This window comes from Procambarus clarkii, chromosome 40 (genome assembly GCF_040958095.1).
Source record: "Procambarus clarkii isolate CNS0578487 chromosome 40, FALCON_Pclarkii_2.0, whole genome shotgun sequence".
In the NCBI taxonomy this organism is placed as follows: domain Eukaryota; kingdom Metazoa; phylum Arthropoda; class Malacostraca; order Decapoda; family Cambaridae; genus Procambarus; species Procambarus clarkii.
Genome location: NC_091189.1, coordinates 24,936,338 through 24,948,536, shown reverse-complemented (window position 1 = coordinate 24,948,536; position 12,199 = coordinate 24,936,338). Strand labels below are relative to the sequence as shown.

Sequence of the window (12,199 nt, the reverse complement as noted above, 5' to 3'; positions counted from 1 at the left end):
CTTGACCGAGTGTTGAGGAAACTTGACCGAGTGTTGAGGATACTTGGCCGAGTGTTGAGGATACTTGACCGAGTGTTGAGGAAACTTGACCAAGTGTTGAGGAAACTTGGCCGAGTGTTGAGGAAACTTGACCGAGTGTTGAGGATACTTGACCAAGTGCTGAGGAAACTTGGCCGAGTGTTGAGGATACTTGGCCGAGTGTTGAGGATACTTGACCGAGTGTTGAGGAAACTTGACCGGGTGTTGAGGAAACTTGACCAAGTGTTGAGGAAACTTGGCCGAGTGTTGAGGAAACTTGACCGAGTGTTGAGGATACTTGACCAAGTGCTGAGGAAACTTGACCAAGGGTTGAGGAAACTTGGCCGAGTGTTGAGGAAACTTGACCGAGTGTTGAGGAAACTTGACCGAGTGTTGAGGAAACTTGACCGAGTGTTGAGGATACTTGACCAAGTGCTGAGGAAACTTGACCGAGTGTTGAGGAAACTTGACCAAGGGTTGAGGAAACTTGGCCGAGTGTTGAGGAAACTTGACCGAGTGTTGAGGAAACTTGGCCGAGTGTTGAGGAAACTTGACCGAGTGTTGAGGAAACTTGACCGAGTGCTGAGGATACTTGACCAAGTGCTGAGGAAACTTGACCAAGTGTTGAGGAAACTTGACCGAGTGTTGAGGATACTTGACCAAGTGCTGAGGAAACGTGACCAAGTGCTGAGGAAATTTGACCAAGTGCTGAGGAAATTTGACCAAGTGCTGAGGAAACTTGACCGAGTGCTGAGGAAACTTGACCGAGTGTTGAGGAAACTTGACCGAGTGTTCAGGAAACTTGACCGAGTGTTGAGGAAACTTGACCGAGTGTTGAGGAAACTTGACCGAGTGTTGAGGAAACTTGACCAAGTGTTGATGAAACTTGACCGAGTGTTGATGAAACTTGACCGAGTGTTGAGGAAATTTGACCGAGTGCTGAGGAAATTTGACCGAGTGTTGAGGAAACTTGACCAAGTGCTGAGGAAACTTGACCGAGTGTTGATGAAACTTGACCGAGTGTTGAGGAAACTTGACCGAGTGCTGAGGAAACTTGACCGAGTGTTCAGGAAACTTGACCAAGTGTTCGGGAAACTTGACCAAGTGTTGATGAAACTTGACCGAGTGTTGAGGAAACTTGACCGAGTGTTGAGGAAACTTGACCGAGTGTTGAGGAAACTTGACCGAGTGTTGAGGAAACTTGACAACATGTTCTCTGTGTAAACTAAAGTATACATATACAAACATTCATGAACAAATTTGTTTTTTAATTAAATTTTAATTTATTGTTGAGTGAAGGAGACACATGGAGTGTGGGTCACACCACATGCCATGCTGGGGTATGTTTATACAACATTAGAAACAACATATCTAATCAGGTTTATCTAAGAGCATTAGAATTATGGAAACTCCAGAAGACGTTAATGTCTCGTACGGAGCAGCTCCTGTTTATATCCACCCAAACTGATTCATGAATATGTCTAACCTACGCTTGAAACACCCCCAGCTATCCCACCCGGTAATCTGTTCCGCAGATCCCTACAACACTCATCCTCCAAAGCCGTGATTCAATTGGTGGTCTTGGCGAAAGCTGTAAATGGCCTTGTCAGAGACCTCGTAATCTCCTCGTCGTTCGAGACTCTCCGAGAGAAGGAACTTGCCTAGGCTGCTTGCCCTCTTGCCTGGACAAACACGCTGCTTCATTTGCTACAGTTCCACACAGAGGGCGCCACAGTGCTCACAGCGAAGACCCACACACTTCCCTACGAAGTACCGTCGAGGTACCACCATTGTCACCTCAGCCAGCACTACACACAACCTCCCAGCTAGGGAGATATATATCACATTGTAAATACATCAACACGAGAGCAAACTCCAATCAACGGATATAAGTTGAATAACTTGAGGTTCAGGAGAGACCTGGGTAAATATTGCTTAGGTAATACGTTGCCTGATGTATGGGACTAATCACCGGGTAACATAATCGACTTGATGATCGCTGGAGTGTTTCAAGCGTAGGCTAGACATATATATGAGTGAGTTTGGGTGGGTATATATACGAGGTGTCCTGTATGGGCCAATAGGCCTTCTGGCCTTGACTGTATACCCATGCCCCCCCCCTCACAATAGGCCCATGCCCCCCACAATATACCCATGCCCCCCACAACATATCCATGCCCTTCACAACATACCCATGCCTCCACAACATGCCCATGCCTCCACAACATGCCCATGCCCTTCACAACATACATATGCCTCCACAACATACCCATGCCCTCCACAACATTCCCATGCCCTCCACAACATACCCATTCCCTCCACAACATACCCATACCCTCCACAACATACCCATGCCTCCACAACATGCCCATGCCTCCACAACATGCCCATGTCCTTCACAACATACATATGCCTCCACAACATGCCCATGCCCTCCACAACATACCCATGCCCTCCACAATATAGCCATACCCTCCACAACATACCCATACCCTCCACAACATACCCATACCCTCCACAACATACCCATACCCTCCACAACATACCCATACCCTCCACAACATACCCTCGCCCTCCACAACATACCCATACCCTCCACAACATACCCTCGCCCTCCACAACATACCCATACCCTCCACAACATACCCATACCCTCCACAACATACCCCATACCCTCCACAACATACCCTCGCCCTCCACAACATACCCATACCCTCCACAACATACCCATACCCTCCACAACATACCCATACCCTCCACAACATACCCCATACCCTCCACAACATACCCTCGCCCTCCACAACATACCCTCGCCCTCCACAACATACCCTCGCCCTCCACAACATACCCATACCCTCCACAACATACCCATACCCTCCACAACATACCCATACCCTCCACAACATACCCTCGCCCTCCACAACATACCCATACCCTCCACAACATACCCATACCCTCCACAACATACCCTCGCCCACCCCCCACAGCTCATACTCATCAAGAATCAAGCCAAATATTCCCGTCTCAACAGTTGCATTATTGACGGAGTGGCCAGTTAAGACAACCTTACTCTATAATCCTTTCCGTAAAAAACACGACTGTTTTGTCTAACCAGAAAGGACGAGCCCAACCAACCCACCTATCCCATAGCAGCTATACTAGAGTCTGAGAGCGTCAATATTATAATGTTTTTAATATCACTAAAGCGCCGGAATTGTGACGCTGTGGATGAGAGCGTGGAAATTGTGACGGTGTAGAGGGAGGTGACGGGTACCGCCCCGTCACCTTGACGGGAAGGGAGAGAGGGGCTGAGATTGACAGTTGTGGCGGCACTGTTTGGTCACGACGCAAGTGGGTAGTTTGTGGTGATGATTCGTCCGTCTGTCTGTACTCGTGTGTTGATTGGCAGTGATGAGGAGGCTTGGCACTGACGGAGAGTCTCTCTCTCTCTCTTTCTGTCTGTCTGTCTATCTCTGTCTCTCTCTGTCTCTATGTCTGTCTCTGTCTGTCTCTGTCTCTCTCTCTCTCTCTCTCTCTCTCTCTCTCTCTCTCTCTCTCTCTCTCTCTCTCTCTCTCTCTCTCTCTCTCTCTCTCTCTCTCTCTCTCTCTCTGTACACAGACTCATATGCTCTGAAGTGTGTGCATTATGAGTCAGGTGGAGGAGTAAGAGTCATGAGTCAGGTGGAGGAGTAAGAGTCATGAGTCAGGCGGAGGAGTAAGAGTCATGAGTCAGGTGGAGGAGTAAGAGTCATGAGTCAGGCGGAGGAGTAAGAGTCATGAGTCAGGTGGAGGAGTAAGAGTCATGAGTCAGGTGGAGGAGTAAGAGTCATGAGTCAGGTGGAGGAGTAAGAGTCATGAGTCAGGTGGAGGAGTAAGAGTCATGAGTCAGGCGGAGGAGTAAGAGTCATGAGTCACTGACAGCTCCACTACGAAACCTGTTCATCCCTCCTCACTCATGGCGGCTTTGTTTACTTTTATTATTTTTTATGAGCTCCTACCCTCTTGACTCAGCCTTCACAACCAGGCCTATATTTCTAGCTCCGAACACCACCACTACCACCACTACCACCACTACCACTACCACCACTACCACCACCACTAACCACCACTAACCACCCACTACTCTCCCACAGGAACGACTACTACAGGAAGGGCGGCAAGGCCATGCTGCCGGTCAAGTGGATGCCGCCTGAAGCATTCTTGGACGGCATCTTTACTTCTAAAACTGATGTGTGGTGAGTACCTGGTGTGTGTGTGTGGTGAGTACCTGGTGTGTGTGTGTGTGGTGAGTACCTGGTGTGTGTGTGTGTGGTGAGTACCTGGTGTGTGTGTGTGGTGAGTACCTGGTGTGTGTGTGTGGTGAGTACCTGGTGTGTGTGTGTGTGGTGAGTACCTGGTGTGTGTGTGTGTGGTGAGTACCTGGTGTGTGTGTGTGGTGAGTACCTGGTGTTTGTGTGTGGTGAGTACCTGGTGTGTGTGTGTGGTGAGTACCTGGTGTGTGTGTGTGTGGTGAGTACCTGGTGTGTGTGTGGTGAGTACCTGGTGTTGTGTGTGTGGTGAGTACCTGGTGTTGTGTGTGGTGAGTACCTGGTGTGTGTGTGTGGTGAGTACCTGGTGTTGTGTGTGGTGAGTACCTGGTGTTGTGGTGTTGGTGAGTACCTGGTGTGTGTGTGGTGAGTACCTGGTGTGTGTGTGTGGTGAGTACCTGGTGTGTTGTGTGGTGAGTACCTGGTGTGTGTGTGTGGTGAGTACCTGGTGTGTGTGTGGTGGTGAGTACCATGGTGTGTGTGTGGTGAGTACCTGGTGTGTGTGTGTGTGGTGAGTACCTGGTGTGTGTGTGTGGTGAGTACCTGGTGTGTGTGTGTGGTGAGTACCTGGTGTGTGTGTGGTGAGTACCTGGTGGTGGTGTGTGGTGAGTACCTGGTGTGTGTGTGGTGAGTACCTGGTGTGTGTGTGTGGTGAGTACCTGGTGTGGTGAGGTGTGTGTGGTGAGTACCTGGTGTGTGTAGTGTGTGGTGAGTACCTGTGTGTGTGTGTGTGGTGAGTACCTGGTGTGTGTGGTGTGGTGAGTACCTGGTGTGTGTGTGGTGAGTACCTGGGTGTGTGTGTGTGTGCTGAGTACCTGGTGTGTGTGTTGTGGTGAGTACCTGGTGTGTGTGTGGTGTGGTGAGTACCTGGTGTGTGTGTGTGTGGTGAGTACCTGGTGTGTGTGTGTGTGAGGTACCTGTTGTGTGTGTGTGGTGAGTACCTGGTGTGTGTGTGTGGGGGTGAGTACCTGGTGTGTGTGTGGTGAGTACCTGGGTGTGTGTGTGTGGTGAGTACCTGGTGTGTGTGTGTGGTGAGTACCTGGTGTGTGTGGTGTGGTGAGTACCTGGTGTGTGTTGTGGTGAGTACCTGGTGTGTGTGTGTGTGGTGAGTACCTGGTGTGTGTGTGTGGTGAGTACCTGGTGTGTTGTGTGGTGAGTAACCTGGTGTGTTGTGTGTGGTGAGTACCTGGTGTGGTGTGGTGAGTACCTGGTGTGTGTGTGTGTTGGTGAGTCAACCTGGTGTGTGTGTGGTGGTGAGTACCTGGTGTGTGTGTGGTGAGTACCTGGTGTGTGTGTGTGTGGTGAGTACCTGGTGTGTGTGTGTGGTGAGTACCTGGTGTGTGTGTGGTGAGTACCTGGTGTGTGTGTGTGTGGTGAGTACCTGGTGTGTGTGTGTGGTGAGTACCTGGTGTGTGGTGTGGTGAGTACCTGGTGTGGTGTGTGGTGAGTACCTGGTGTGTGTGTGTGGTGAGTACCTGGTGTTTGTGTGGTGAGTACCGTGGTGTGTGGTGTTGTGGTGGTGAGTACCTGGTGTGTGTGTGTGGTGAGTACCTGGTGTGTGTGTGTGGTGAGTACCTGGTGTGTGTGTTGTGGTGAGTACCTGGTGTTTGTGTGGTGAGTACCTGGTGTGTGTGTGTGGTGAGTACCTGGTGTGTGTGTGTGGTGAGTACCTGGTGTGTGTGTGTGGTGAGTACCTGGTGTGTGTGTGTGGTGAGTACCTGGTGTGTGTGTGTGGTGAGTACCTGGTGTGTGTGTGTGTGGTGAGTACCTGGTGTGTGTGTGTGTGGTGAGTACCTGGTGTGTGTGTGTGAGTACCTGGGTGTGTGTGTGGTGAGTACCTGGTGTGTGTGTGTGGTGAGTACCTGGTGTGTGTGTGGTGAGTACCTGGTGTGTGTGTGTGGTGAGTACCTGGTGTGTGTGTGGTGAGTACCTGGTGTGTGTGTGGTGAGTACCTGTGTGTGGTGTGGTGAGTACCTGGTGTGTGTGTGTGGTGAGTACCTGGTGTGTGTGTGTGGTGAGTACCTGGTGTGTGTGGTGAGTACCTGGTGTGTGTGTGTGGTGGTGAGTACCCTGGTGTGTGTGTGTGGTGAGTACCTGGTGTGTGTGTGTGGTGAGTACCTGGTGTGTGTGTGTGGTGAGTACCTGGTGTGTGTGTGTGGTGAGTACCTGGTGTGTGTGTGTGGTGAGTACCTGGTGTGGTGTGTGTGGTGAGTACCTGGTGTGTGTGTGTGGTGAGTACCTGGTGTGTGTGTGTGTGGTGAGTACCTGGTGTGTGTGTGTGGTGAGTACCTGGTGTGTGTGTGTGGTGAGTACCTGGTGTGTGTGTGTGGTGAGTACCTGGTGTGTGTGTGTGGTGAGTACCTGGTGTGTGTGTGTGGTGAGTACCTGGTGTGTGTGTGTGTGGTGAGTACCTGGTGTGTGTGTGTGGTGAGTACCTGGTGTGTGTGTGTGGTGAGTACCTGGTGTGTGTGTGTGGTGAGTACCTGGTGTGTGTGTGTGGTGAGTACCTGGTGTGTGTGTGTGGTGAGTACCTGGTGTGTGTGTGTGGTGAGTACCTGGTGTGTGTGTGTGGTGAGTACCTGGTGTGTGTGTGTGTGGTGAGTACCTGGTGTGTGTGTGTGGTGAGTACCTGGTGTGTGTGTGTGGTGAGTACCTGGTGTGTGTGTGTGGTGAGTACCTGGTGTGTGTGTGTGGTGAGTACCTGGTGTGTGTGTGTGGTGAGTACCTGGTGTGTGTGTGGTGAGTACCTGGTGTGTGTGTGTGTGGTGAGTACCTGGTGTGTGTGTGTGTGGTGAGTACCTGGTGGTGTTGTGTGTGTGGTGAGTACCTGGTGTGTGTGTGGTGAGTACCTGGTGTGTGTGTGTGGTGAGTACCTGGTGTGTGTGTGTGGTGAGTACCTGGTGTGTGTGTGTGGTGAGTACCTGGTGTTGTGTGTGGTGAGTACCTGGTGTGTGTGTGGTGAGTACCTGGTGTGTGTGTGTGGTGAGTACCTGGTGTGTGTGTGTGGTGAGTACCTGGTGTGTGTGTGTGGTGAGTACCTGGTGTGTGTGTGTGGTGAGTACCTGGTGTTGTGTGTGGTGAGTACCTGGTGTGTGTGTGTGTGGTGAGTACCTGGTGTGTGTGTGTGGTGAGTACCTGGTGTGTGTGTGTGGTGAGTACCTGGTGTGTGTGTGTGTGGTGAGTACCTGGTGTGTGTGTGTGGTGAGTACCTGGTGTTTGTGTGTGGTGAGTACCTGGTGTGTGTGTGTGGTGAGTACCTGGTGTGTGTGTGTGGTGAGTACCTGGTGTTTGTGTGTGGTGAGTACCTGGTGTGTGTGTGTGTGGTGAGTACCTGGTGTGTGTGTGGTGAGTACCTGGTGTGTGTGTGTGGTGAGTACCTGGTGTGTGTGTGTGTGGTGAGTACCTGGTGTGTGTGTGTGTGGTGAGTACCTGGTGTGTGTGTGTGGTGAGTACCTGGTGTGTGTGTGTGGTGAGTACCAGGTGTTTGTGTGTGGTGAGTACCTGGTGTGTGTGTGTGGTGAGTACCTGGTGTGTGTGTGTGGTGAGTACCTGGTGTGTGTGTGTGGTGAGTACCTGGTGTGTGTGTGTGGTGAGTACCTGGTGTTTGTGTGTGGTGAGTACCTGGTGTTTGTGTGTGGTGAGTACCTGGTGTGTGTGTGTGGTGAGTACCTGGTGTGTGTGTGTGTGTGGTGAGTACCTGGTGTGTGTGTGTGTGGTGAGTACCTGGTGTGTGTGTGGTGAGTACCTGGTGTGTGTGTGTGGTGAGTACCTGGTGTTTGTGTGTGGTGAGTACCTGGTGTGTGTGTGTGGTGAGTACCTGGTGTGTGTGTGTGTGTGGTGAGTACCTGGTGTTTGTGTGGTGAGTACCTGGTGTGTGTGTGTGGTGAGTACCTGGTGTGTGTGTGGTGAGTACCTGGTGTGTGTGTGGTGAGTACCTGGTGTGTGTGTGTGGTGAGTACCTGGTGTGTGTGTGTGGTGAGTACCTGGTGTGTGTGTGGTGAGTACCTGGTGTGTGTGTGGTGAGTACCTGGTGTGTGTGTGTGGTGAGTACCTGGTGTGTGTGTGTGTGGTGAGTACCTGGTGTGTGTGTGTGGTGAGTACCTGGTGTTTGTGTGTGGTGAGTACCTGGTGTGTGTGTGTGGTGAGTACCTGGTGTGTGTGTGTGGTGAGTACCTGGTGTGTGTGTGTGTGTGGTGAGTACCTGGTGTGTGTGTGGTGAGTACCTGGTGTGTGTGTGGTGAGTACAGGTGTGATATGGGGGGACCCCACGCATCCAGTCAGATAACTACCCATACAACCAATTAACCAGCCAGTCAACCAGTTTACTTGTCAACCAGCGAGCCAGCCACTTGTTTAACTACCCAAGTTAGCCACATGTTTCCTTTGTTAATTTTGTTATGCTGGTGAAGTGATCCATGTCAGTAACAGTGTCTTCCATTGTATGGTCGGTGGCCCTTGGGTGTCGGGGTTGGGTCATGTAGGTATCACTGACAGCCACAAGTGTACTCTCAAGCGTCGGTGTCCTGGTGGTGTGTGTGTACTGGGGCTGAGGGTCCCTGTGTGATGGGTGCCCACGGAGCACAGCCAAGACTGGCGGTCCGCAGGCTGCTGCCCATAATAGTTGCCTAACTCACAGGTAACCCGTATACTGCAAGGTGAACACAGGCGTTGTTATATTTGCCTGTATGTTGGATGGATGTAGGTCGGTTTAAAGGGTGACAGGGTCATCCATTTTTATCCGTAAGATGGATGGATATGGATTAGTGTTAAGGGTGAGAGGCTCACCTGTAACAGTCACTCTTCCCAAGAGTACAGGACACAAACGTTGAGTGAAGACATTGTATTACTCCTCATTCACCACTAATTAACAACCCTGAGAGCAGTTAAGGGCAAACCCCACCTCTTCCCCGTCTTCTAGCCAAAGGATAGCAGACAGACTAAGTGGGTTCATTCCGCTAGGAATACGACCTTTATTGCTATAGAGTTGCCAGGCTGTGTCACCCCGTTGGTCCTCCTGGCGGGACGTGAAGTGGAGATTGTGGAGTTGACACAAATAATAAAAGGTGTTAATACCTGGCCAGGGACAGTGTTGTTGCTCTTTTGTTTGTTTGCACTTTTGTTTGCCAACACTTACCAGTGAGACAATTGCAGCTTCAAGGACAATGGGAACAGGTCTCTTTTAAGTGCAAGGTGAGAAGGAACGAGTGTGTGTTCGGATGAAAGACTCGTTCGTTCGGTTGAATGAAAGAGAACCTTCAAGAGTGATCAGAACACTTTCTCATGACTCGTGTCCTTGCACTGCGGCTCCTGGTCCACTTGTGTAGTGTTATCTGAGTGGGCGCCAGCACGGGTTGTGGCGCCAGCACGGGTTGTGGCGCCAGCATGGGTTGTGGCGCCAGCACGGGTTGTGGCGCCAGCATGGGTTGTGGCGCCAGCACGGGTTGTGGCGCCAGCATGGGTTGTGGCGCCAGCACGGGTTGTGGCGCCAGCACGGGTTGTGGCGCCAGCACGGGTTGTGGCGCCAGCACGGGTTGTGGCGCCAGCACGGGTTGTGGCGCCAGCACGGGTTGTGGCGCCAGCATGGGTTGTGGCGCCAGCACGGGTTGTGGCGCCAGCACGGGTTGTGGCGCCAGCACGGGTTGTGGCGCCAGCACGGGTTGTGGCGCCAGCACGGGTTGTGGCGCCAGCACGGGTTGTGGCGCCAGCACGGGTTGTGGCGCCAGCATGGGTTGTGGCGCCAGCACGGGTTGTGGCGCCAGCACGGGTTGTGGCGCCAGCACGGGTTGTGGCGCCAGCACGGGTTGTGGCGCCAGCACGGGTTGTGGCGCCAGCACGGGTTGTGGCGCCAGCACGGGTTGTGGCGCCAGCACGGGTTGTGGCGCCAGCATGGGTTGTGGCGCCAGCACGGGTTGTGGCGCCAGCACGGGTTGTGGCGCCAGCACGGGTTGTGGCGCCAGCACGGGTTGTGGCGCCAGCACGGGTTGTGGCGCCAGCACGGGTTGTGGCGCCAGCATGGGTTGTGGCGCCAGCACGGGTTGTGGCGCCAGCATGGGTTGTGGCGCCAGCACGGGTTGTGGCGCCAGCACGGGTTGTGGCGCCAGCACGGGTTGTGGCGCCAGCACGGGTTGTGGCGCCAGCACGGGTTGTGGCGCCAGCACGGGTTGTGGCGCCAGCACGGGTTGTGGCGCCAGCACGGGTTGTGGCGCCAGCACGGGTTGTGGCGCCAGCACGGGTTGTGGCGCCAGCATGGGTTGTGGCGCCAGCACGGGTTGTGGCGCCAGCACGGGTTGTGGCGCCAGCACGGGTTGTGGCGCCAGCATGGGTTGTGGCGCCAGCACGGGTTGTGGCGCCAGCATGGGTTGTGGCGCCAGCACGGGTTGTGGCGCCAGCACGGGTTGTGGCGCCAGCACGGGTTGTGGCGCCAGCACGAGTTGTGGCGCCAGCACGGGTTGTGGCGCCAGCACGGGTTGTGGCGCCAGCACGGGTTGTGGCGCCAGCACGGGTTGTGGCGCCACACACCTTCTCCTCTCCTCATACTTATTCAATTGAGAATTATATTGTTCTTAATTCAAGTGTGAATGATCATGTGTGTACTCACCTAGTTGTGCATGCGGGGGTTGAGCTCTGGCTCTTTGGTCCCGCCTCTCAACTGTCAATCAACTGATGTACAGATTCCTGAGCCTACTGGGCTCTATCATATCTACATTTGAAACTGTGTATGGAGTCAGCCTCCACCACATCACTGCCTAATGCATTCCACCTGTTAACTACTCTGACACTGAAAAAGTTCTTTCTAACGTCCCTGTGGCTCATGTGGGTACTCAGTTTCCACCTGTGTCCCCTTGTTCGCGTACCACCCGTGTTAAACAGTTTATCCTTATCTACCCTGTCAATTATTCTGAGAATTTTGTAGGTAGTGATCATGTCTCCCCTTATTCTTCAGTCTTCCAGTGTCGTGAGGTTCATTTCACGCAGCCTTTCTTCGTAACTCATGCCTCTTAGTTCTGGGACTAGCCTAGTGCCATACCTCTGAACTTTTTCCAGCTTCGTCTTGTGCTTGACAAGGTACGGGTTCCATGCTGGGGCCGCATACTCCAGGATTGGTCTTACATATGAGGTACACAAGGTTCTGAATGATTCCTTACACAGGTTCCTGAAGGCAGTTCTGATGTTAACCAGTCTCGCATATGCCGCAGACGTTATTCTTTTTATGTGGGCTTCAGGAGACAGGTTTGGTGTGATATCAACTCCTAGATACTCCTAGATCTTTCTCTCTACCCGTTTCATGAAATACTTAATCTCCTATACTGTATCCTGAGTCCGGCCTCCTGTTTCCACTGCCTAGTTTCATTACCTTACATTTACTCTGGTTGAACTTTAGTAGCCATTTGTTGGACCATTCATTCAGTCTGTCTAGGTCATCTTGTAGCCTCCTAGTATCTTCCTCTGTTTTAATCCTCCTCATAATTTTGGCATCATCAGCAAACAATGAGAGGAACAAGTCTATACCCTCTGGGAGATCATTTACATATATCAGAAACAGTATATAGGTCCAAGGACTGACCCCTGCGGGACTCTACTTGTGACGTCTCGCCATTCTGAGACCTCACCCCTCTCAGTGACTCGTTGTCTCCTGTTGCTTAGGTACTCCTTTATCCAATGGAGTACCTTCCCTTTCACTCCAGCCTGCATCTCCAGCTTTTTCACTAGCCTCTTGTGTGGCACTGTATCAAAGGCTTTCTGGCAATTCAAAAATATGCAGTCTGCCCACCCTTCTCTTTCTTGCCTTATTTTGGTTGCCTGGTCGTAGAATTCAAGTAACCCTGTGAGGCAGGACCTGCCATCCCTGAACCCATGTTGATGCTGTGTTACAA

General features: G+C 52.2%; 2 protein-coding genes across 2 annotated transcripts in view; both read left to right on the top strand.

Moving 5' to 3' along the window:
* LOC138372838 (golgin subfamily A member 6-like protein 7) overlaps window positions 1–1,242 on the top strand; it is a 2,267-nt gene extending 1,025 nt beyond the window's left edge. Inside the window, exon 2 of the mRNA XM_069338502.1 lies at window positions 11–1,242. Within this exon, the coding sequence (XP_069194603.1) occupies window positions 11–1,242 (1,232 nt within the window). The remainder of the gene's footprint in view (window positions 1–10) is intronic.
* A 2,911-nt stretch (window positions 1,243–4,153) lies between these two features.
* LOC123757986 (ALK tyrosine kinase receptor) overlaps window positions 4,154–12,199 on the top strand; it is a 22,320-nt gene continuing 14,274 nt past the window's right edge. Inside the window, exon 1 of the mRNA XM_045742066.2 lies at window positions 4,154–4,253. Coding sequence (XP_045598022.2) covers window positions 4,183–4,253 — 71 coding nt within the window. The 5' untranslated portion in view covers window positions 4,154–4,182. The remainder of the gene's footprint in view (window positions 4,254–12,199) is intronic.